The sequence below is a fragment of the Cyclopterus lumpus genome, chromosome 16 (genome assembly GCF_009769545.1).
Source record: "Cyclopterus lumpus isolate fCycLum1 chromosome 16, fCycLum1.pri, whole genome shotgun sequence".
NCBI lineage: Eukaryota > Metazoa > Chordata > Actinopteri > Perciformes > Cyclopteridae > Cyclopterus > Cyclopterus lumpus.
This window is the reverse complement of record NC_046981.1, coordinates 931,279-955,000: the sequence shown is the minus strand read 5'-3', so window position 1 is coordinate 955,000 and position 23,722 is coordinate 931,279. Positions and strand designations below refer to the sequence as shown.

General features: G+C 44.9%; 2 protein-coding genes across 3 annotated transcripts in view; both read left to right on the top strand.

Annotated features, from left to right (window-relative positions):
* Positions 1–23,722, top strand: part of pnp4b (purine nucleoside phosphorylase 4b) — a 392,972-nt gene that overhangs the window by 38,246 nt on the left and 331,004 nt on the right. The gene's annotated exons all lie outside the window — the stretch shown is intronic.
* thbs3a (thrombospondin 3a) overlaps positions 6,270–23,722 on the top strand; it is a 28,443-nt gene continuing 10,990 nt past the window's right edge. Inside the window, exons 1-15 of the mRNA XM_034554027.1 lie at positions 6,270–6,353; positions 7,357–7,563; positions 8,562–8,815; positions 8,898–9,000; positions 9,397–9,423; positions 9,508–9,590; positions 10,923–10,974; positions 11,121–11,269; positions 14,619–14,756; positions 14,932–15,006; positions 15,092–15,244; positions 15,331–15,441; positions 15,522–15,629; positions 16,934–17,093; positions 17,171–17,289. Of these exons, the coding sequence (XP_034409918.1) occupies positions 6,272–6,353; positions 7,357–7,563; positions 8,562–8,815; positions 8,898–9,000; positions 9,397–9,423; positions 9,508–9,590; positions 10,923–10,974; positions 11,121–11,269; positions 14,619–14,756; positions 14,932–15,006; positions 15,092–15,244; positions 15,331–15,441; positions 15,522–15,629; positions 16,934–17,093; positions 17,171–17,289 (1,821 nt within the window). The 5' untranslated portion in view covers positions 6,270–6,271. The remainder of the gene's footprint in view (positions 6,354–7,356; positions 7,564–8,561; positions 8,816–8,897; positions 9,001–9,396; positions 9,424–9,507; positions 9,591–10,922; positions 10,975–11,120; positions 11,270–14,618; positions 14,757–14,931; positions 15,007–15,091; positions 15,245–15,330; positions 15,442–15,521; positions 15,630–16,933; positions 17,094–17,170; positions 17,290–23,722) is intronic.

The window sequence follows — 23,722 nt, the reverse complement described above, 5'->3', positions numbered from 1 at the left end:
TAGAACCTATAAAGACCAGCTATAGAACATATAAAGACCTTCTATAGAACCTCTAAAGACCAGCTATAGAACATATAAAGACCTTCTATAGAACCTATAAAGACCAGCTATAGAACATATAAAGACCAGCTATGGAACCTATAAAGACCAGCTATAGAACCTCTAAAGACCAGCTATAGAACCTATAAAGACCAGCTATAGAACATATAAAGACCTTCTATAGAACCTATAAAGACCAGCTATAGAACCTCTAAAGACCAGCTATAGAACATATAAAGACCTTCTATAGAACCTCTCAAGACCTGCTATAGAACCTCTAAAGACCAGCTATAGAACATATAAAGACCTTCTATAGAACCTCTAAAGACCAGCTATAGAAGATATAAAGACCTTCTATAGAACATATAAATACCTTCTATAGAACCTCTAAAGACCAGCTATAGAACATATAAAGACCAGCTATAGAACATATAAAAAACTAGCTATAGAACATATAAAGACCTTCTATAGAACCTCTAAAGACCTTCTATAGAACCTCTAAAGACCAGCTATAGAACCTCTAAAGACCTTCTATAGAACTTCTACAGACCAGCTATAAAACCTCTAAAGACCAGCTATAGAATCTGTACAGACCCTCTAAATACCCGCTATAGAACCTCTAAAGACCAGCTAGAACCTCTATAGAACCTCTAAAGACCAGCTATAGAACCTCTAAAGACCAGCTATAGAACATATAAAGACCTTCTATAGAACCTCTAAAGACCCGCTATAGAACATATAAAGACCTTCTATAAAACCTCTAAAGACCAGCTATAGAACCTCTAAAGACCTTCTATAAAACCTCTAAAGACCTTCTATAGAACCTCTAAAGACCAGCTATAGAACATATAAAGACCTTCTATAAAACCTCTAAAGACCTTCTATAGAACCTCTAAAGACCAGCTATAGAACATATAAAGACCTTCTATAAAACCTCTAAAGACCAGCTATAGAAAGACCCGCTATAGAACATATAAAGACCTTCTATAAAACCTCTAAAGACCAGCTATAGAACCTCTAAAGACCAGCTAGAACCTCTATAGAACCTCTAAAGACCAGCTATTGAACCTGTTCAGACCCTCTATAGAATCCTGGAGTAGAATATGCCAATTCCTCCTGAAAATAGAAGAACCTTTAGAAACCTGTGTACATCTTCAGTAATACTACAGAGGATGTGGTATTAAAACTTGCATATTTACAGCACTTCCATGTTTGTATTTAAATACATTGAGATTTAAATCTATAAAGTGTAGAACGTGTTTAATCTGGAGGGTTCAGTCCAGACGGAGGCGCTAGAAACACTTTAATACCGTTGGTCTAAAAAACAGTCTCAGTAGAGTCTCAGATAGTCTCAGTAGAGTCTCAGTAAGTCTCAGTAAGTCTCAGTAGAGTCTTAGTCTCAGTAAAGTCTCAGAGTATCAGTATAGTCTTAGTTAGTCTCAGTAGAGTCTTAGTTAGTCTCAGTAGAGTCTTAGTCTCAGTAGAGTCTTAGGTAGTTTCAGTAGAGTATCAGTTAGTCTTAGTAGAGTCTTAGTTAGTCTCAGTAGAGTATCAGTCTCAGTAGAGTCGTAGTTAGTCTCAGTAGAGTCTCAGTTAGTCTCAGTAGAGTCTTAGTTAGTCTCAGTAGAGTCTCAGTTGGTCTCAGTATAGTCTTAGTTAGTCTCAGTAGAGTCTCAGTAGAGTCTCAGTAAGTCTAAGTAGAGTCTTAGTTAGTCTCAGTAGAGTCTCAGTGGAGTCTCAGTAGAGTCTCAGTATAGTCTCAGTAGAGTCTTAGTTAGTCTAAGTAGAGTCTTAGTTAGTCTCAGTAGATTCTCAGTGGAGTCTCAGTAGAGTCTTAGTTAGTCTCAGTAGAGTCTCAGTAGAGTCTCAGTAGAGTCTTAGTTAGTCTTAGTAGATTATCAGTAGAGTCTCTGTTAGTCTTAGTTAGTCTCAGTAGATTCTCAGTGGAGTCTCAGTGGAGTCTCAGTAGAGTCTCAGTTAGTCTCAGTAGAGTCTTAGTTAGTCTTAGTAGATTCTCAGTAGAGTCTCAGTTAGTCTTAGTTAGTCTCAGTAGATTCTCAGTGGAGTCTCAGTGGAGTCTCAGTAGAGTCTCAGTTAGTCTCAGTAGAGTCTTAGTTAGTCTTAGTAGATTCTCAGTAGAGTCTCAGTTAGTCTTAGTACATTCTCAGTGGAGTCTCAGTAGAGTCGTAGTTAGTCTTAGTTAGTCTTAGTGGAGTCTCAGTAGAGTCTCAGTTAGTCTCAGTGGAGTCTCAGTAGATTCTCAGTTAGTCTCAGTTAGTCTCAGTTAGTCTCAGTTAGTCTCAGTGGAGTCTCAGTAGATTCTCAGTAGATTCTCAGTATATTATCAGTAGAGTCTTAGTAGATTATCAGTAGAGTCTCAGTTAGTCTCAGTTAGTCTCAGTAGATTATCAGTAGAGTCTCAGTTAGTCTCAGTAGAGTCTCAGTAGAGTCTCAGTAGATTGTCTCAGTAGAGTCTCAGTTAGTCTCAGTAGAGTCTCAGTTAGTCTTAGTTAGTCTCAGTAGAGTATCAGTATAGTCTCAGTAGAGTCTCAGTAGAGTCTCAGTTGATTCTCAGTATAGTCTCAGTATAGTCTCAGTAGAGTCTCAGTTAGTGTTAGTAGAGTCTCAGTAGATTATCAGTAGAGTCTCAGTTAGTCTTAGTTAGTCTCAGTAGAGTCTCAGTAGATTCTCAGTAGATTCTCAGTAGATTATCAGTAGATTATCAGTAGAGTCTCAGTAGAGTCTCAGTAGATTGTCTCAGTAGAGTCTAAGTAGAGTCTCAGTTAGTCTTAGTAGAGTCTTAGTAGAGTCTCAGTAGAGTCTCAGTAGAGTCTCAGTAGATTGTCTCAGTAGAGGCTCAGTAGAGTCTCAGTTAGTCTCAGTAGAGTCTCAGTAGAGTCTCAGTTAGTCTCAGTAAGTCTCAGTAGAGTCTCAGTAGAGTCTCAGTAGATTATCAGTAGAGTCTCAGTTAGTCTTAGGTAGTCTCAGTAGAGTCTCAGTTAGTCTCAGTAGAGTCTCAGTAGAGTCTCAGTTAGTCTTAGTTAGTCTCAGTAGAGTCTCAGTTAGTCTTAGTTAGTCTCAGTAGAGTCTCAGTAGAGTCTCAGTAGAGTCTCAGTAGAGTCTCAGTTAGTCTTAGTTAGTCTCAGTAGAGTCTCAGTAGATTCTCAGTATAGTCTCAGTAGAGTCTCAGTAGAGTCTCAGTTAGTCTTAGTTAGTCTCAGTAGAGTCTCAGTAAGTCTATGTAGAGTCTTAGTAGAGTCTCAGTAGAGTCTCAGTAAGTCTATGTAGAGTCTTAGTTAGTCTCAGTAGATTCTCAGTATAGTCTCAGTAGAGTCTCAGTAGATTGTCTCAGTAGATTCTCAGTAGAGTCTCAGTAGATTCTCAGTAGAGTCTCAGTATAGTCTCAGTTAGTCTTAGTTAGTCTCAGTAGATTCTCAGTATAGTCTCAGTATAGTCTCAGTATAGTCTCAGTAGAGTCTCAGTAGAGTCTCAGTTAGTCTTAGTTAGTCTCAGTAGAGTCTCAGTAGAGTCTCAGTTAGTCTTAGTTAGTCTCAGTAGAGTCACAGTAGATTCTCAGTAGAGTCTCAGTTAGTCTCAGTAGAGTCTCAGTAGAGTCTCAGTTAGTCTCAGTAAGTCTCAGTAAGTCTCAGTAGAGTCTCAGTAGAGTCTCAGTAGATTATCAGTAGAGTCTCAGTTAGTCTTAGGTAGTCTCAGTAGAGTCTCAGTTAGTCTCAGTAGAGTCTCAGTAGAGTCTCAGTAGAGTCTCAGTTAGTCTTAGTTAGTCTCAGTAGAGTCTCAGTATAGTCTCAGTTAGTCTCAGTAGAGTCTTAGTAGATTCTCAGTAGAGTCTCAGTAGAGTCTCAGTAGATTGTCTCAGTAGAGGCTCAGTAGAGTCTCAGTAGAGTCTCAGTAGAGTCTCAGTTAGTCTCAGTTAGTCTCAGTAAGTCTCAGTAGAGTCTCAGTAGAGTCTCAGTAGATTATCAGTAGAGTCTCAGTTAGTCTTAGGTAGTCTCAGTAGAGTCTCAGTTAGTCTCAGTAGAGTCTCAGTAGAGTCTCAGTTAGTCTTAGTTAGTCTCAGTAGAGTCTCAGTTAGTCTTAGTTAGTCTCAGTAGAGTCTCAGTAGAGTCTCAGTTAGTCTTAGTTAGTCTCAGTAGAGTCTCAGTAGATTCTCAGTATAGTCTCAGTAGAGTCTCAGTAGAGTCTCAGTTAGTCTTAGTTAGTCTCAGTAGAGTCTCAGTAGAGTCTCAGTAAGTCTATGTAGAGTCTTAGTAGAGTCTCAGTAGAGTCTCAGTAAGTCTATGTAGAGTCTTAGTTAGTCTCAGTAGATTCTCAGTATAGTCTCAGTAGAGTCTCAGTAGAGTCTCAGTAGATTGTCTCAGTAGATTCTCAGTAGAGTCTCAGTAGATTCTCAGTAGAGTCTCAGTATAGTCTCAGTTAGTCTTAGTTAGTCTCAGTAGATTCTCAGTATAGTCTCAGTATAGTCTCAGTAGAGTCTCAGTAGAGTCTCAGTTAGTCTTAGTTAGTCTCAGTAGAGTCTCAGTAGAGTCTCAGTTAGTCTTAGTTAGTCTCAGTAGAGTCTCAGTAGAGTCTCAGTAGATTCTCAGTAGAGTCTCAGTTAGTCTCAGTAGAGTCTCAGTATAGTCTCAGTTAGTCTCAGTAGAGTCTTAGTAGATTCTCAGTAGAGTCTCAGTAGATTCTCAGTAGAGTCTCAGTAGATTCTCAGTAGAGTCTCAGTTAGTCTCAGTAGAGTCTCAGTAGATTCTCAGTAGAGTCTCAGTAGATTATCAGTAGAGTCTCAGTTAGTCTCAGTAGAGTCTCATTATAGTCTCAGTTAGTCTCAGTAGAGTCTCAGTAGATTCTCAGTAGAGTCTTAGTTAGTCTCAGTAGAGTCTCAGTATAGTCTCAGTTAGTCTTAGGTAGTCTCAGTAGAGTCTCAGTTAGTCTCAGTAGAGTCTCAGTAGAGTCTCAGTTAGTCTTAGTTAGTCTCAGTAGAGTCTCAGTTAGTCTTAGTTAGTCTCAGTAGAGTCTCAGTATAGTCTCAGTTAGTCTCAGTAGATTCTCAGTAGAGTCTCAGTTAGTCTTAGTTAGTCTCAGTAGAGTCTCAGTTAGTCTTAGTTAGTCTCAGTAAGTCTATGTAGAGTCTCAGTATAGTCTCAGTAGAGTCTCAGTTAGTCTCAGTAGAGTCTCAGTAGAGTCTCAGTAAGTCTATGTAGAGTCTTAGTAGAGTCTCAGTTAGTCTCAATAGAGTCTCAGTTAGTCTCAGTAGAGTCTCAGTATAGTCTCAGTAGAGTCTCAGTAGATTCTCAGTAGAGTCTCAGTTAGTCTCAGTAGAGTCTCAGTATAGTCTCAGTAGAGTCTCAGTAGAGTCTCAGTTAGTCTCAGTAGAGTCTCAGTATAGTCTCAGTAGAGTCTCAGTAAGTCTATGTAGAGTCTTAGTAGAGTCTCAGTTAGTCTCAGTAGAGTCTCAGTTAGTCTCAGTAGAGTCTCAGTATAGTCTCAGTAGAGTCTCAGTTAGTCTCAGTATAGTCTCAGTAGAGTCTCAGTTAGTCTCAGTTAGTCTCAGTTAGTCTCAGTAGAGTCTCAGTAGAGTCTCAGGTAGTCTCAGTAGAGTCTCAGTTAGTCTCAGTTAGTCTCAGTAGAGTCTCAGTTAGTCTCAGTAGAGTCTCAGTAGAGTCTCAGTAGAGTCTCAGGTAGTCTCAGTAGAGTCTCAGTTAGTCTCAGTAGAGTCTCAGGTAGTCTCAGTAGAGTCTCAGTTAGTCTCAGTAGAGTCTCAGTTAGTCTCAGTAGAGTCTCAGTCATCTTGACTTTATGCTAATTTCCTCCACTCACTCTGTGCGCACGAGCACAGCCATCAGCAGTTTCCAGCTGCGCTCGCGAAGCGTTGGGTAGTTCCTCCAGGTCTCCTCCGGGTCCAGGTCTCCTCAGTCTCCTCCGGGTCCAGGTCTCCTCAGTCTCCTCCGGGTCCAGGTCTCCTCAGTCTCCTCCGGGTCCAGGTCTCCTCAGTCTCCTCCGGGTCCAGGTCTCCTCAGTCTCCTCCGGGTCCAGGTCTCCTCAGTCTCTCCGGGTCCAGGTCTCCTCAGTCTCTCCGGTCTCGCTCGGTCCCGTTTCTTCTTAAAGTGTGTTCTCCCGGTTCCGGTCGGTTCCCGTCTGGTTCCCCCCGCTGACAGCTGGTACTGACCCGTCTCTCCGTGTCACACCCTGTCCCGGTCCCGGTCCCGGTCCCGGTCGTACCATGGGTTGGAGCGTCCCGGTTCTGCTGTTGCTCCTCTGTGTCGGACTCGCGTCGGGAGTACCGGGAGCCCCGGAGGTCCAGGGTAACGTCATATGTTTATGTATTATTTCATCCTGCTGAGTTCATGTGTCGCATGTAGTTATTATCGATCCGTGATCAGGTCTCAATCAGGCTGACACACGAACTGACTCCAGACCAGCTCACAGGGACAGATGTGTGTCAGCTGCTCTCACAGCAGCTAGAGATGCTCCTCACCTCTTATATATATATATATATATATATATATATATATATATATATATATATATATATATATATATATATGTATATATATATATTATTTGTTTTATACATTTGTTTTTCATTTATTTTATATATATATTTTGATTATGTATATTTATTTTATATATATATTTATTTTATGTATATTTATTTCATTTATATATATTTCATTTATATATACATTTCATATATATACAAATGTATAAACTGTGGTTTATTATTATTATGGATTTATTAATTTTAGTGTCAGTGTTAAAGGGAGCAGCCAGGTGCTGTGTTGATGTGGTGCATTCAGGGGCTGTGGGGCATTCAGTGCCCGTGGTGCATTCTTGGGCCGTGTTGCATTCAGGGCCCGTGGTGCATTCATGGCCCGTGGTGCATTCAGGGGCCCGTGGGGCATTCGGGGCCCGTGGTGCATTCATGGCCCGTGGTGCATTCAGGGGCCCGTGGTGCATTCATGGCCCGTGGGGCATTCGGGGGCCCGTGGTGCATTCAGGGGCCCGTGGGGCATTCGGGGCCTGTGGTGCACTGTGGTCTGATGGAAAAGACTCCTCATCTAAACTGTTTATTCATCGTTTATGTGCCGTCGGTTATTATGGGACGACTGTTGTGACTGGACGGTCGCCATGGTAACCGTGAGAAGCTCAGCAGCAGGACGGAGGACAGGAAGTGACTGCTTGTTATTCTTCCTCTGTGGTGTTTCCGTTGGCTCCCGAGGCTCAAACTGACTCATTTAAAAACACGGAATAAAAGTGTATTGATTGGTTTTCAATGGGATCAATACTGTTATTGATCCTCCTCAGTGGTCGACGTGTTGGGCCTCCAGGACTCCAAGCTGAACGTGGCGGCGGTGGAGCAGCTGGCGGCCGGTCTGAGCGCGCTCAGTGACGTCTACCTGGCGTCCACCTTTCGGCTGCCGGCCAAACTGGGCGGCGTCCTGCTGGGCGTGTACAGCAAGCAGGAGAACAGGAAGTACCTGGAGGTGGCCGTCATGGGGAAGATCAATAAAGGTTTCAACTCAACTTTATTTACAACGTTCACAGAGACATCTCTTCTCTCCTCTCTCCTCTCTCCTCTCTCCTCTCTCCTCTCTCCTCCTCTCCTCTCTCCTCTCTCCTCCTCTCCTCTCTCCTCTCCTCCTCTCCTCTCCTCCTCTCCTCTCTCCTCTCCTCCCTCCTCTCCTCCTCTCCTCCTCTCCTCTCCTCCCTCCTCTCCTCCTCTCCTCCTCTCCTCTCTCCTCCTCTCCTCTCTCCTCTCTCCTCTCTCCTCCTCTCCTCTCTCCTCTCCTCCTCTCCTCTCCTCCTCCCCTCTCTCCTCTCCTCTCTCCTCTCTCCTCCTCTCCTCTCTCCTCTCTCCTCCTCTCCTCTCTCCTCTCCTCCTCTCCTCTCCTCCTCTCCTCTCTCCTCTCCTCCCTCCTCTCCTCCTCTCCTCCTCTCCTCTCCTCCCTCCTCTCCTCTCTCCTCCTCTCCTCTCTCCTCTCTCCTCTCTCCTCTCCTCACCTCCTCTCCTCCTCCCCTCTCTCCTCTCCTCTCTCCTCTCTCCTCCTCTCCTCTCTCCTCTCCTCCTCTCCTCTCTCCTCCTCTCCTCTCTCCTCTCCTCCTCTCCTTCTCTCCTCTCTCCTCTCTCCTCTCCTCACCTCCTCTCCTCCTCCCCTCTCTCCTCTCCTCTCTCCTCTCTCCTCCTCTCCTCTCTCCTCTCCTCCTCTCCTCTCTCCTCCTCTCCTCTCTCCTCTCCTCTCTCCTCCCTCCTCTCCTCCTCTCCTCCTCTCCTCTCCTCCCTCCTCTCCTCCTCTCCTCCTCTCCTCTCTCCTCCTCTCCTACTTTGACACGTTTGAGTTTCTTAATAAAGTTGTGTGGGTTTGAATATGTTTGTTATTATTATGACTTTTACCTGGAAGCCCCTGTTCAAGCTCCTGAACCTCTCCTCCCCCCTCCTCTTCATCATCATCTTCCTCTCCTCCTCCTCCTCCCCTCCCCCCCTCTTCATCCTCCTCCTCTTCCTCCCCCAGTGGTGGTCCGTTACATCCGAGGCGATGGGAAGCTGCATACGGTGAACCTGCAGAGTGTTCACCTGTCGGGGGGGCGGAGCACCTCCATCATCCTGAGGCTCGGAGGTCTTCGCCGTGACAACATGAACATGGAGCTCTACGTCAACTGTCGATTGGCTGACTCCAGTCAGGGCCTGCCGTCATTGGTCGCCCTGCCCAGAGAGGCGGAGCTGGTGGAGATCAGACACGGACAGAAGGCCTACGGACGCCTGCAGGTAAAAGACGCTCTCTGTTGCTGGTCACATGACCGGCTCAGATTGATCCTCGGGAGACCGACTCTTGTTGTGTGTCCTTCAGGGTGCAGTGGAGTCCCTCAGACTGGCTCTAGGGGGCACCGTGGCTCAAGCTGGGGCTCTGACGGACTGTCCCTTCCAAGGAGACGCTTCAGCATACAACTCAGGTCCTTTACCCTTTAACCCTTTGCCCCCCCAGCTGTTCCTAGGCCCTCCCACGTTGGTAGCTCCTCCCATCAGGGTAGCCCCTCCTATCGTGGTAGTGCCTCCTATCATGGTATCTCCTCCTTTAATGGTAGCCCCTCCCATTGTGATCGACTGATGGGGTCCTTTGGGGTCCTATGGGGTCTGATGTGGTCCTTTGGGGTCCTTTGGGGTCCTATGGGGTCCTTTGGGGTCCTTTGGGGTACTATGGGGTCCAATGGGGTCTGATGGGGTCCTTTGGGGTCCTTTGGGGTACTATGGGGTCCTATGGGGTCTGATGGGGTCCTTTGGGGTCCTTTGGGGTCCTATGGGGTCTGATGTTGACACTAATGAGCTCACATGTGTTTCTGGTGTTTCAGTGAGTGGGGACATGAACTCCATCCTGGGTGAGTTCACTGACTGAACTTCATGTTCAAGACTAATCAGCTGATCAGATTCATCTCACCTCTATTGATCCTGTTTCCTGTCAGGTGATCACACCAAGGCTCTGATTGGTCAGCTCATCATCTTTAACCAGATCCTGGGAGAGCTGAGACAGGACATCAGAGAACAGGTGAGACAGACAGGACATCAGAGAACAGGTGAGACAGACAGGACATCAGAGAACAGGTGAGACAGACAGGACATCAGTGAACAGGTCAGACAGACAGGACATCAGAGAACAGGTGAGACAGACAGGACATCAGAGAACAGGTGAGACAGACAGGACATCAGTGAACAGGTCAGACAGACAGGACATCAGAGAACAGGTGAGACAGACAGGACATCAGAGAACAGGTGAGACAGACAGGACATCAGTGAACAGGTGAGACAGACAGGACATCAGTGAACAGGTCAGACAGACAGGACATCAGAGAACAGGTGAGACAGACAGGACATCAGTGAACAGGTCAGACAGACAGGACATCAGAGAACAGGTGAGACAGACAGGACATCAGAGAACAGGTGAGACAGACAGGACAACAGAGAACAGGTGAGACAGACAGGACATCAGAGAACAGGTGAGACAGACAGGACATCAGTGAACAGGTCAGACAGACAGGACATCAGAGAACAGGTGAGACAGACAGGACATCAGAGAACAGGTGAGACAGACAGGACATCAGAGAACAGGTGAGACAGACAGGACATCAGTGAACAGGTCAGACAGACAGGACATCAGAGAACAGGTGAGACAGACAGGACATCAGTGAACAGGTGAGACAGACAGGACATCAGTGAACAGGTCAGACAGACAGGACATCAGAGAACAGGTGAGACAGACAGGACATCAGTGAACAGGTCAGACAGACAGGACATCAGAGAACAGGTGAGACAGACAGGACATCAGAGAACAGGTGAGACAGACAGGACAACAGAGAACAGGTGAGACAGACAGGACATCAGAGAACAGGTGAGACAGACAGGACATCAGTGAACAGGTCAGACAGACAGGACATCAGAGAACAGGTGAGACAGACAGGACATCAGAGAACAGGTGAGACAGACAGGACATCAGAGAACAGGTGAGACAGACAGGACATCAGAGAACAGGTCAGACAGACAGGACATCAGAGAACAGGTGAGACAGACAGGACATCAGAGAACAGGTGAGACAGACAGGACATCAGAGAATAGGTCAGACAGACAGGACATCAGAGAACAGGTGAGACAGACAGGACATCAGAGAACAGGTGAGACAGACAGGACATCAGTGAACAGGTCAGACAGACAGGACATCAGAGAACAGGTCAGACAGACAGGACATCAGAGAACAGGTGAGACAGACAGGACATCAGAGAACAGGTGAGACAGACAGACAGACAGACAGACAGACAGACAGACAGACAGACAGACAGACAGACAGACAGACAGACGGACAGATAATACCTCATCTCCTCCTCAGGTGAAGGAGATGTCTCTGATCAGGAACACCATCCTGGAGTGTCAGGTTTGTGGTGAGTCAGCAGTTCTTCTTCTCTGTTCATGAGAGCTGTTGTGATGTGAGGACCTGATTAAAGCCAGTCTGTCTGTCTGTCTGTCTGTCTGCCTGTCTGTCTGTCTGTCTGTCTGTCTGTCTGTCTGCCTGTCTGTCTGTCTGCAGGTTTCCATGAGCCTCGTTCCCGCTGCTCCCCTAACCCCTGCTACCTGGGCGTGTCCTGTATGGAGAGTCTGCATCATCCTGGGTACACCTGTGGACCCTGTCCACCTGGAACCACCGGCAACGGGACGCACTGTCACGACATCAACGAGGTAACTAAAGAACACACACCACTATAACTACAACAACACTATAACTACAACAACACTATAACTACAACAACACCACTATAACTACAACAACACTATAACTACAACAACACTATAACTACAACAACACTAACTACAACAACACTATAACTAGAACAACACTAAGTACAACAACACTAACTACAACAACACTATAACTACAACAACAACACTATAACTACAACAACACTATAACTACAACAACACTATAACTACAACAACAACACTATAACTACAACAACACTAACTACAACACTATAACTACAACAACAACACTATAACTACAACAACACTATAACTACAACAACAACACTATAACTACAACAACACTATAACTACAACAACACTATAACTACAACAACAACACTATAACTACAACAACACTAACTACAACAACACTATAACTACAACAACACTATAACTACAACAACAACACTAACTACAACAACACTATAACTACAACAACACTATAACTACAACAACAACACTAACTACAACAACACTATAACTACAACAACACTAACTACAACAACACTATAACTACAACAACACTATAACTACAACAACAACACTATAACTACAACACCACTATAACTACAACAACAACACTATAACTACAACAACACTAACTACAACACCACTATAACTACAACACCACTATAACTACAACACCACTATAACTACAACAACACTATAACTACAACAACACTAACTACAACAACACTAACTACAACAACACTATAACTACAACAACACTAACTACAACAACACTATAACTACAACACCACTATAACTACAACAACAACACTATAACTACAACAACAACACTAACTACAACAAAACTATAACTACAACAACACTAACTACAACAACACTATAACTACAACACCACTATAACTACAACAACAACAACACTATAACTACAACAACAACACTAACTACAACAACACTATAACTACAACAACATAACTACAACAACACTATAACTACAACAACACTAACTACAACAACACTATAACTACAACAACACTAACTACAACAACACTATAACTACAACACTACTATAACTACAACAACACTAACTACAACAACACTATAACTACAACACCACTATAACTACAACAACACTATAACTACAACAACAACACTATAACTACAACACCACTAAAACTACAACAACACTAACTACAACAACACTATAACTACAACAACACTAACTACAACAACACTATAACTACAACACCACTATAACTACAACAACACTAACTACAACAACACTATAACTACAACAACACTAACTACAACAACACTATAACTACAACACCACTAAAACTACAACAACACTATAACTACAACAACACTAACTACAACAACACTAACTACAACAACACTATAACTACAACAACACTAACTACAACAACACTATAACTACAACAACACTATAACTACAACAACACTAACTACAACAACACTAACTACAACAACACTATAACTACAACAACACTAACTACAACAACACTATAACTACAACAACACTAACTACAACAACACTAACTACAACAACACTATAACTACAACACCACTAAAACTACAACAACACTATAACTACAACAACACTATAACTACAACAACACTAACTACAACAACACTAACTACAACAACACTAACTACAACAACACTATAACTACAACACTAACTACAACAACACTATAACTACAACACCACTAAAACTACAACAACACTAACTACAAAAACACTATAACTACAACAACACTAACTACAACAACACTATAACTACAACAACACTATAACTACAACAACAACACTATAACTACAACACCACTAAAACTACAACAACACTAACTACAAAAACACTATAACTACAACAACATAACTACAACAACACTATAACTACAACACTACTATAACTACAACAACACTATAACTACAACAACACTAACTACAACAACACTATAACTACAACACCACTATAACTACAACAACACTATAACTACAACAACACTATAACTACAACAACAACACTATAACTACAACACCACTAAAACTACAACAACACTAACTACAACAACACTATAACTACAACAACACTAACTACAACAACACTATAACTACAACACCACTATAACTACAACAACACTAACTACAACAACACTAACTACAACAACACTATAACTACAACAACACTAACTACAACAACACTATAACTACAACACCACTAAAACTACAACAACACTATAACTACAACAACACTATAACTACAACAACACTATAACTACAACAACACTAACTACAACAACACTAACTACAACAACACTATAACTACAACAACACTAACTACAACAAAACTATAACTACAACAACACTATAACTACAACAACACTAACTACAACAACACTATAACTACAACACCACTATAACTACAACAACACTAACTACAACAACACTATAACTACAACAACACTAACTACAACAACACTATAACTAGAACAACACTATAACTACAACAACACTAACTACAACAACACTAACTACAACAACACTATAACTACAACAACACTATAACTACAACAACACTAACTACAACAACACTATAAATACAACACTATAACTACAACAACACTAACTACAACAACACTATAACTACAACACTATAACTACAACAACACTATAACTACAACAACACTAACTACAACAACACTATAACTACAACACTATAACTACAACAACACTAACTACAACAACACTATAACTACAACACTATAACTACAACAACACTATAACTACAACAACACTATAACTACAACAACAACACTATAACTACAACAACACTAACTACAACAACACTATAACTAGAACAACACTAACTACAACAACACTAACTACAACAACACTATAACTACAACAACACTATAACTACAACAACACTATAACTACAACAACACTAACTACAACAACACTATAAATACAACAACACTAACTACAACAACACTATAAATACAACACTATAACTACAACAACACTATAACTACAACAACAACACTATAACTACAACAACACTATAACTACAACAACACTAACTACAACAACACTATAACTACAACACCACTAACTACAACAACACTATAACTACAACAACACTCGACACTAAGTACAAAACACTATTTACATTTCATGTCATTTAGCTGACGCTTTTTACAATAAGTGCATTCAACCATAAACTACACAACAACACACAACACTATCTATAACAACAACACTGTTTTGATGTCCCCCCCCCCCCTGTGTGTGTCAGTGTGAGCTTCAGCCATGTTACACTCCTGAGTCCTGTGTGAACACTGTGGGGGGGTTCACCTGTCACCCCTGTCCTCTTGGTCTGTGGGGGATCCCGCTGTCTGGATCTGGACTGGACTATGCTAAGACGCACAGACAGGTCAGAGACACACACACACACACACACACACACACACACACACACACACACACAGCAAGTGGAAATAAACTGGGACACAATTAGAATGTTCATGTTTATAGCTTATTTTGTTATTTTTGTATGCAAAGTAATTTTCTCTGCATGACAAACACCTGTCTCCCCGTCTGTCTCTCAGGACTGTGTGGACATTGATGAGTGTTTGGATCTGCCCGACGCCTGCGTGTCCAACTCTGTGTGCATCAACACCGTGGTGAGTTCAGGTCCGCTGAATAACAACTGATCTGCAGTCAGTCCCTCTGGTCCTAACACTGGAGACACGTCCCCTCTGTCCTCAGGGTTCGTATAAGTGCGGCGGCTGTAAACCCGGTTTCCTGGGGAACCAGACGTCGGGCTGCTCCCCCAGGAAGTCGTGCGCCGCGTTGACCTTTAACCCCTGTGACACCAATGCCCACTGCACCATGGAGAGGAGCGGGGAGGTCGCCTGCAGGGTGAGACAGACTGTCAGTCATCATCACAGACTTTATTGGTTATTGATTTATGTACTTGAGAAAGTGTGCGTGTGTGTGTGTGGCAGTGTAACGTGGGCTGGGCTGGTAATGGTAACACATGTGGACCGGACACAGACATCGACGGCTATCCCGACCGCTCTCTGCCCTGCATGGACAACGACAAGCACTGCAAACAGGTGAGACATCTTCATCTTCTCGTCATCCTCGTCTTTATCATGTCCCGATGAGTGTCGGACTGACTGTCTCTGTCCACCAGGACAACTGTGTCTTCACACCGAACTCTGGTCAGGAGGATGCCGACAACGACGAGATCGGAGACCAGTGTGACGAGGACGCCGACGGAGATGGCATCAAAAATGTGGAGGTTAGACAGCGTGTCTGTACTGGGACCATGTGACCACTGTGACCATGTGTCCATGTGACCACTGGGACCATGTGACCACTGGGACCATGTGACCATGTGACCATGTGTCCATGTGACCATGTGACCACTGTGACCACTGTGACCACTGGGACCATGTGACCACTGGGACCATGTGACCACTGGGACCATGTGACCATGTGACCATGTGTCCATGTGACCATGTAACCACTGTGACCACTGGGACCATGTGACCACTGGGACCATGTGACCATGTGACCATGTGTCCATGTGACCATGTGACCACTGTGACCACTGGGACCACTGGGACCATGTGACCATGTGTCCATGTGACCGTGTGACCACTGGGACCATGTGACCATGTGACCACTGTGACCATGTGTCCATGTGACCACTGTGACCATGTGACCACTGTGACCACTGTGACCACTGTGACCATGTGACCATGTGACCACTGGGACCATGTGACCATGTGTCCACTGTGACCACTGTGACCATGTGACCATGTGACCACTGGGACCATGTGACCATGTGTCCACTGGGACCATGTGACCATGTGTCTATGTGACCGTGTGACCACTAGGACCATGTGACCACTGTGACCATGTGGCCATGTGACCATGTGACCACTGGGACCATGTGACCATGTGTCCACGGGGACCATGTGACCACTGGGACCATGTGACCAAGTGACCATTGGGACCATGTGACCATGTGACCGTGTGACCACTGTGACCATATGACCATGTGACCATGTGACCATGTAACCATGTGACCACTGGGACCATGTGTCCATGTAACCATGTGTCCATGTGACCACTGGGACCATGTGTCCATGTAACCATGTGTCCATGTAACCATGTGACCATGTGACCACTGGGATGTGTCCATATGACCATGTGACCATGTGACCACTGGGATGTGTCCATATGACCATGTGACCATGTGTCCATGTGACCATGTTCACCACTGTGACCATGTTCACCACTGTGACCATGTGACCATGTGTCCATGTGACCATGTTCACCACTGTGATCATGTGACCATGTTCACCACTGTGACCATGTGACCATGTGTCCATGTGACCATGTGACCATGTTCACCACTGTGACCATGTGACCATGTGACCATTTGACCATGTTCACCACTGTGACCATGTGACCATGTGACCATGTGACCATGTGACCATATTCACCACTGTGACCATGTGACCATGTTCACCACATTGACCATGTGACCATGTGACCATGTTCACCACTGTGACCATGTGACCATGTTCACCACAGGATAACTGCCGCCTGGTCCAGAACAAAGACCAGCAGAACTCAGACACCGACTCATTCGGAGATGCTTGTGATAACTGTCCCAGCGTCCCCAACACAGACCAGAAAGACACCGACAGCAACGGACAGGGAGACGCCTGCGACCAGGACATCGACGGGGACGGTGAGACACCTGTCTGTCTGCCTGTCTTTTACATTCTACAGGAGTCTTTGATTCTGAGTCATCTATGTGTTTTTCAGGTATTCCCAACGTTCTGGATAACTGTCCAAAGGTACCGAACCCGATGCAGACGGACAGAGACAGAGACGGAGTGGGAGACGCCTGTGACAGCTGTCCTGAGCTCAGTAACCCCATGCAGGTACAGAAAATATCTATTTAGAACATTTTGCATCATAGAAATATGTATGTTCTGGGGGATCCCGAGGTATTCCCATGCCAGCTGGGAAATAAAATAAAATCCCTCCAGTGGGTTCTGGGCCTCATTCCCTACCAGATGGACATGCCTGGCCCCCCTACAGAGGAAACTCATCTCCTTACCCTATCTCTAAGGCTGAGTCCTAAGGAGGAAACTCATCTCCTTACTCTATCTCTAAGGCTGCGTCCTACAGAGGAAACTCATCTCCTTACCCTATCTCTAAGGCTGAGCCCTACAGAGGAAACTCATCTCCTTACCCTATCTCTAAGGCTGAGTCCTAAAGAGGAAACTCATCTCCTTACCCTATCTCTAAGGCTGAGTCCTAAGGAGGAAACTCATCTCCTTACCCTATCTCTAAGGCTGAGTCCTAAAGAGGAAACTCATCTCCTTACCCTATCTCTAAGGCTGAGTCCTAAGGAGGAAACTCATCTCCTTACTCTATCTCTAAGGCTGAGCCCTACAGAGGAAACTCATCTCCTTACCCTATCTCTAAGGCTGAGTCCTAAAGAGGAAACTCATCTCCTTACCCTATCTCTAAGGCTGAGTCCTAAAGAGGAAACTCATCTCCTTACCCTATCTCTAAGGCTGAGTCCTAAGGAGGAAACTCATCTCCTTACCCTATCTCTAAGGCTGAGTCCTAAGGAGGAAACTCATCTCCTTACCCTATCTCTAAGACTGAGCCCTAAGGAGGAAACTCATCTCCTTACCCTATCTCTAAGGCTGAGCCCTACAGAGGAAACTCATCTCCTTACCCTATCTCTAAGGCTGAGCCCTAAAGAGGAAACTCATCTCCTTACCCTATCTCTAAGACTGAGCCCTAAGGAGTAAACTCATCTCCTTACCCTATCTCTAAGGCTGAGTCCTAAGGAGGAAACTCATCTCCTTACCCTATCTCTAAGGCTGCGTCCTACAGAGGAAACTCATCTCCTTACCCTATCTCTAAGGCTGCGTCCTACAGAGGAAACTCATCTCCTTACCCTATCTCTAAGGCTGAGTCCTAAGGAGGAAACTCATCTCCTTACTCTATCTCTAAGGCTGAGCCCTACAGAGGAAACTCATCTCCTTACCCTATCTCTAAGGCTGAGCCCTACAGAGGAAACTCATCTCCTTACCCTATCTCTAAGGCTGAGCCCTAAGGAGGAAACTCATCTCCTTACCCTATCTCTAAGGCTGAGCCCTAAGGAGGAAACTCATCTCCTTACCCTATCTCTAAGGCTGAGCCCTAAAGAGGAAACTCATCTCCTTACCCTATCTCTAAGGCTGAGCCCTACAGAGGAAACTCATCTCCTTACCCTATCTCTAAGGCTGAGCCCTACAGAGGAAACTCATCTCCTTACTCTATCTCTAAGGCTGAGTCCTAAGGAGGAAACTCATCTCCTTACTCTATCTCTAAGGCTGAGTCCTACAGAGGAAACTCATCTCCTTACCTTATCTCTAAGGCTGAGCCCTACAGAGGAAACTCATCTCCTTACCCTATCTCTAAGGCTGAGTCCTAAAGAGGAAACTCATCTCCTTACCCTATCTCTAAGGCTGAGTCCTAAGGAGGAAACTCATCTCCTTACCCTATCTCTAAGGCTGAGTCCTAAAGAGGAAACTCATCTCCTTACCCTATCTCTAAGGCTGAGTCCTAAGGAGGAAACTCATCTCCTTACTCTATCTCTAAGGCTGAGCCCTACAGAGGAAACTCATCTCCTTACCCTATCTCTAAGGCTGAGTCCTAAAGAGGAAACTCATCTCCTTACCCTATCTCTAAGGCTGAGTCCTAAAGAGGAAACTCATCTCCTTACCCTATCTCTAAGGCTGAGTCCTAAGGAGGAAACTCATCTCCTTACCCTATCTCTAAGGCTGAGTCCTAAGGAGGAAACTCATCTCCTTACCCTATCTCTAAGACTGAGCCCTAAGGAGGAAACTCATCTCCTTACCCTATCTCTAAGGCTGAGCCCTACAGAGGAAACTCATCTCCTTACCCTATCTCTAAGGCTGAGCCCTAAAGAGGAAACTCATCTCCTTACCCTATCTCTAAGGCTGAGTCCTAAGGAGGAAACTCATCTCCTTACCCTATCTCTAAGGCTGCGTCCTACAGAGGAAACTCATCTCCTTACCCTATCTCTAAGGCTGCGTCCTACAGAGGAAACTCATCTCCTTACCCTATCTCTAAGTCTGAGTCCTAAGGAGGAAACTCATCTCCTTACTCTATCTCTAAGGCTGAGCCCTACAGAGGAAACTCATCTCCTTACCCTATCTCTAAGGCTGAGCCCTACAGAGGAAACTCATCTCCTTACCCTATCTCTAAGGCTGAGCCCTAAGGAGGAAACTCATCTCCTTACCCTATCTCTAAGGCTGAGCCCTAAGGAGGAAACTCATCTCCTTACCCTATCTCTAAGGCTGAGCCCTAAAGAGGAAACTCATCTCCTTACCCTATCTCTAAGGCTGAGCCCTACAGAGGAAACTCATCTCCTTACCCTATCTCTAAGGCTGAGCCCTACAGAGGAAACTCATCTCCTTACTCTATCTCTAAGGCTGAGTCCTAAGGAGGAAACTCATCTCCTTACTCTATCTCTAAGGCTGCGTCCTACAGAGGAAACTCATCTCCTTACCCTATCTCTAAGGCTGAGCCCTACAGAGGAAACTCATCTCCTTACCCTATCTCTAAGGCTGAGTCCTAAAGAGGAAACTCATCTCCTTACCCTATCTCTAAGGCTGAGTCCTAAGGAGGAAACTCATCTCCTTACCCTATCTCTAAGGCTGAGTCCTAAAGAGGAAACTCATCTCCTTACCCTATCTCTAAGGCTGAGTCCTAAGGAGGAAACTCATCTCCTTACTCTATCTCTAAGGCTGAGCCCTACAGAGGAAACTCATCTCCTTACCCTATCTCTAAGGCTGAGTCCTAAAGAGGAAACTCATCTCCTTACCCTATCTCTAAGGCTGAGTCCTAAAGAGGAAACTCATCTCCTTACCCTATCTCTAAGGCTGAGTCCTAAGGAGGAAACTCATCTCCTTACCCTATCTCTAAGGCTGAGTCCTAAGGAGGAAACTCATCTCCTTACCCTATCTCTAAGATTGAGCCCTAAGGAGGAAACTCATCTCCTTACCCTATCTCTAAGGCTGAGCCCTACAGAGGAAACTCATCTCCTTACCCTATCTCTAAGGCTGAGCCCTAAAGAGGAAACTCATCTCCTTACCCTATCTCTAAGGCTGAGTCCTAAGGAGGAAACTCATCTCCTTACCCTATCTCTAAGGCTGCGTCCTACAGAGGAAACTCATCTCCTTACCCTATCTCTAAGGCTGCGTCCTACAGAGGAAACTCATCTCCTTACCCTATCTCTAAGGCTGAGTCCTAAGGAGGAAACTCATCTCCTTACTCTATCTCTAAGGCTGAGCCCTACAGAGGAAACTCATCTCCTTACCCTATCTCTAAGGCTGAGCCCTACAGAGGAAACTCATCTCCTTACCCTATCTCTAAGGCTGAGCCCTAAGGAGGAAACTCATCTCCTTACCCTATCTCTAAGGCTGAGCCCTAAGGAGGAAACTCATCTCCTTACCCTATCTCTAAGGCTGAGCCCTGAAGAGGAAACTCATCTCCTTACCCTATCTCTAAGGCTGAGCCCTACAGAGGAAACTCATCTCCTTACCCTATCTCTAAGGCTGAGCCCTACAGAGGAAACTCATCTCCTTACTCTATCTCTAAGGCTGAGTCCTAAGGAGGAAACTCATCTCCTTACTCTATCTCTAAGGCTGCGTCCTACAGAGGAAACTCATCTCCTTACCCTATCTCTAAGGCTGAGCCCTACAGAGGAAACTCATCTCCTTACCCTATCTCTAAGGCTGAGTCCTAAAGAGGAAACTCATCTCCTTACCCTATCTCTAAGGCTGAGTCCTAAGGAGGAAACTCATCTCCTTACCCTATCTCTAAGGCTGAGTCCTAAGGAGGAAACTCATCTCCTTACCCTATCTCTAAGGCTGAGTCCTAAGGAGGAAACTCATCTCCTTACTCTATCTCTAAGGCTGAGCCCTACAGAGGAAACTCATCTCCTTACCCTATCTCTAAGGCTGAGTCCTAAAGAGGAAACTCATCTCCTTACCCTATCTCTAAGGCTGAGTCCTAAAGAGGAAACTCATCTCCTTACCCTATCTCTAAGGCTGAGTCCTAAGGAGGAAACTCATCTCCTTACCCTATCTCTAAGGCTGAGTCCTAAGGAGGAAACTCATCTCCTTACCCTATCTCTAAGACTGAGCCCTAAGGAGGAAACTCATCTCCTTACCCTATCTCTAAGGCTGAGCCCTACAGAGGAAACTCATCTCCTTACCCTATCTCTAAGGCTGAGCCCTAAAGAGGAAACTCATCTCCTTACCCTATCTCTAAGGCTGAGCCCTAAAGAGTAAACTCATCTCCTTACCCTATCTCTAAGGCTGAGTCCTAAGGAGGAAACTCATCTCCTTACCCTATCTCTAAGGCTGCGTCCTACAGAGGAAACTCATCTCCTTACCCTATCTCTAAGGCTGCGTCCTACAGAGGAAACTCATCTCCTTACCCTATCTCTAAGGCTGAGTCCTAAGGAGGAAACTCATCTCCTTACTCTATCTCTAAGGCTGAGCCCTACAGAGGAAACTCATCTCCTTACCCTATCTCTAAGGCTGAGCCCTACAGAGGAAACTCATCTCCTTACCCTATCTCTAAGGCTGAGCCCTAAGGAGGAAACTCATCTCCTTACCCTATCTCTAAGGCTGAGCCCTAAGGAGGAAACTCATCTCCTTACCCTATCTCTAAGGCTGAGCCCTAAAGAGGAAACTCATCTCCTTACCCTATCTCTAAGGCTGAGCCCTACAGAGGAAACTCATCTCCTTACCCTATCTCTAAGGCTGAGCCCTACAGAGGAAACTCATCTCCTTACTCTATCTCTAAGGCTGAGTCCTAAGGAGGAAACTCATCTCCTTACCCTATCTCTAAGGCTGAGTCCTAAGGAGGAAACTCATCTCCTTACCCTATCTCTAAGGCTGAGTCCTAAGGAGGAAACTCATCTCCTTACTCTATCTCTAAGGCTGAGCCCTACAGAGGAAACTCATCTCCTTACCCTATCTCTAAGGCTGAGCCCTAAAGAGGAAACTCATCTCCTTACCCTATCTCTAAGGCTGAGCCCTAAGGAGGAAACTCATCTCCTTACCCTATCTCTAAGGCTGAGCCCTACAGAGGAAACTCATCTCCTTACTCTATCTCTAAGGCTGAGCCCTACAGAGGAAACTCATCTCCTTACCCTATCTCTAAGGCTGAGCCCTACAGAGGAAACTCATCTCCTTACCCTATCTCTAAGGCTGAGCCCTACAGAGGGAACTCATCTCCTTACCCTATCTCTAAGGCTGAGCCCTACAGAGGAAACTCATCTCCTTACCCTATCTCTAAGACTGAGCCCTACAGAGGAAAGTCATCTCCTTACCCTATCTCTAAGGCTGAGCCCTAAAGAGGAAACTCATCTCCTTACCCTATCTCTAAGGAGAGCCCTACAGAGGAAACTCATCTCCTTACCCTATCTCTAAGACTGAGCCCTACAGAGGAAAGTCATCTCCTTACCCTATCTCTAAGGAGAGCCCTACAGAGGAAACACATCTCCTTACCCTATCTCTAAGGCTGAGTCCTAAGGAGGAAACTCATCTCCTTACCCTATCTCTAAGGCTGAGTCCTAAGGAGGAAACTCATCTCCTTAACCTATCTCTAAGGCTGAGCCCTACAGAGGAAACTCATCTCCTTACCCTATCTCTAAGGCGGAGTCCTAAGGAGGAAACTCATCTCCTTACACTATCTCTAAGACTGAACCCTAAGGAGGAAACTCATCTCCTTACCCTATCTCTAAGGCTGAGCCCTACGGAGGAAACTCATCTCCTTCCCTTATCTCTAAGACTGAGCCCTACAGAGGAAACTCATCTCCTTCCCTTATCTCTAAGGCTGAGCACTACGGAGGAAACTCATCTCCTTACTCTATCTCTAAGGCTGAGCCCTAAGGAGGAAACTCATCTCCTTACCCTATCTCTAAGGCTGAGTCCTAAGGAGGAAACTCATCTCCTTACCCTATCTCTAAGGCTGAGTCCTAAAGAGGAAACTCATCTCCTTACCCTATCTCTAAGACTGAGCCCTAAGGAGGAAACTCATCTCCTTACCCTATCTCTAAGGCTGAGCCCTACAGAGGAAACTCATCTCCTTACCCTATCTCTAAGGCTGAGTCCTAAAGAGGAAACTCATCTCCTTACCCTATCTCTAAGGCTGAGCCCTAAAGAGTAAACTCATCTCCTTACCCTATCTCTAAGGCTGAGTCCTAAGGAGGAAACTCATCTCCTTACCCTATCTCTAAGGCTGCGTCCTACAGAGGAAACTCATCTCCTTACC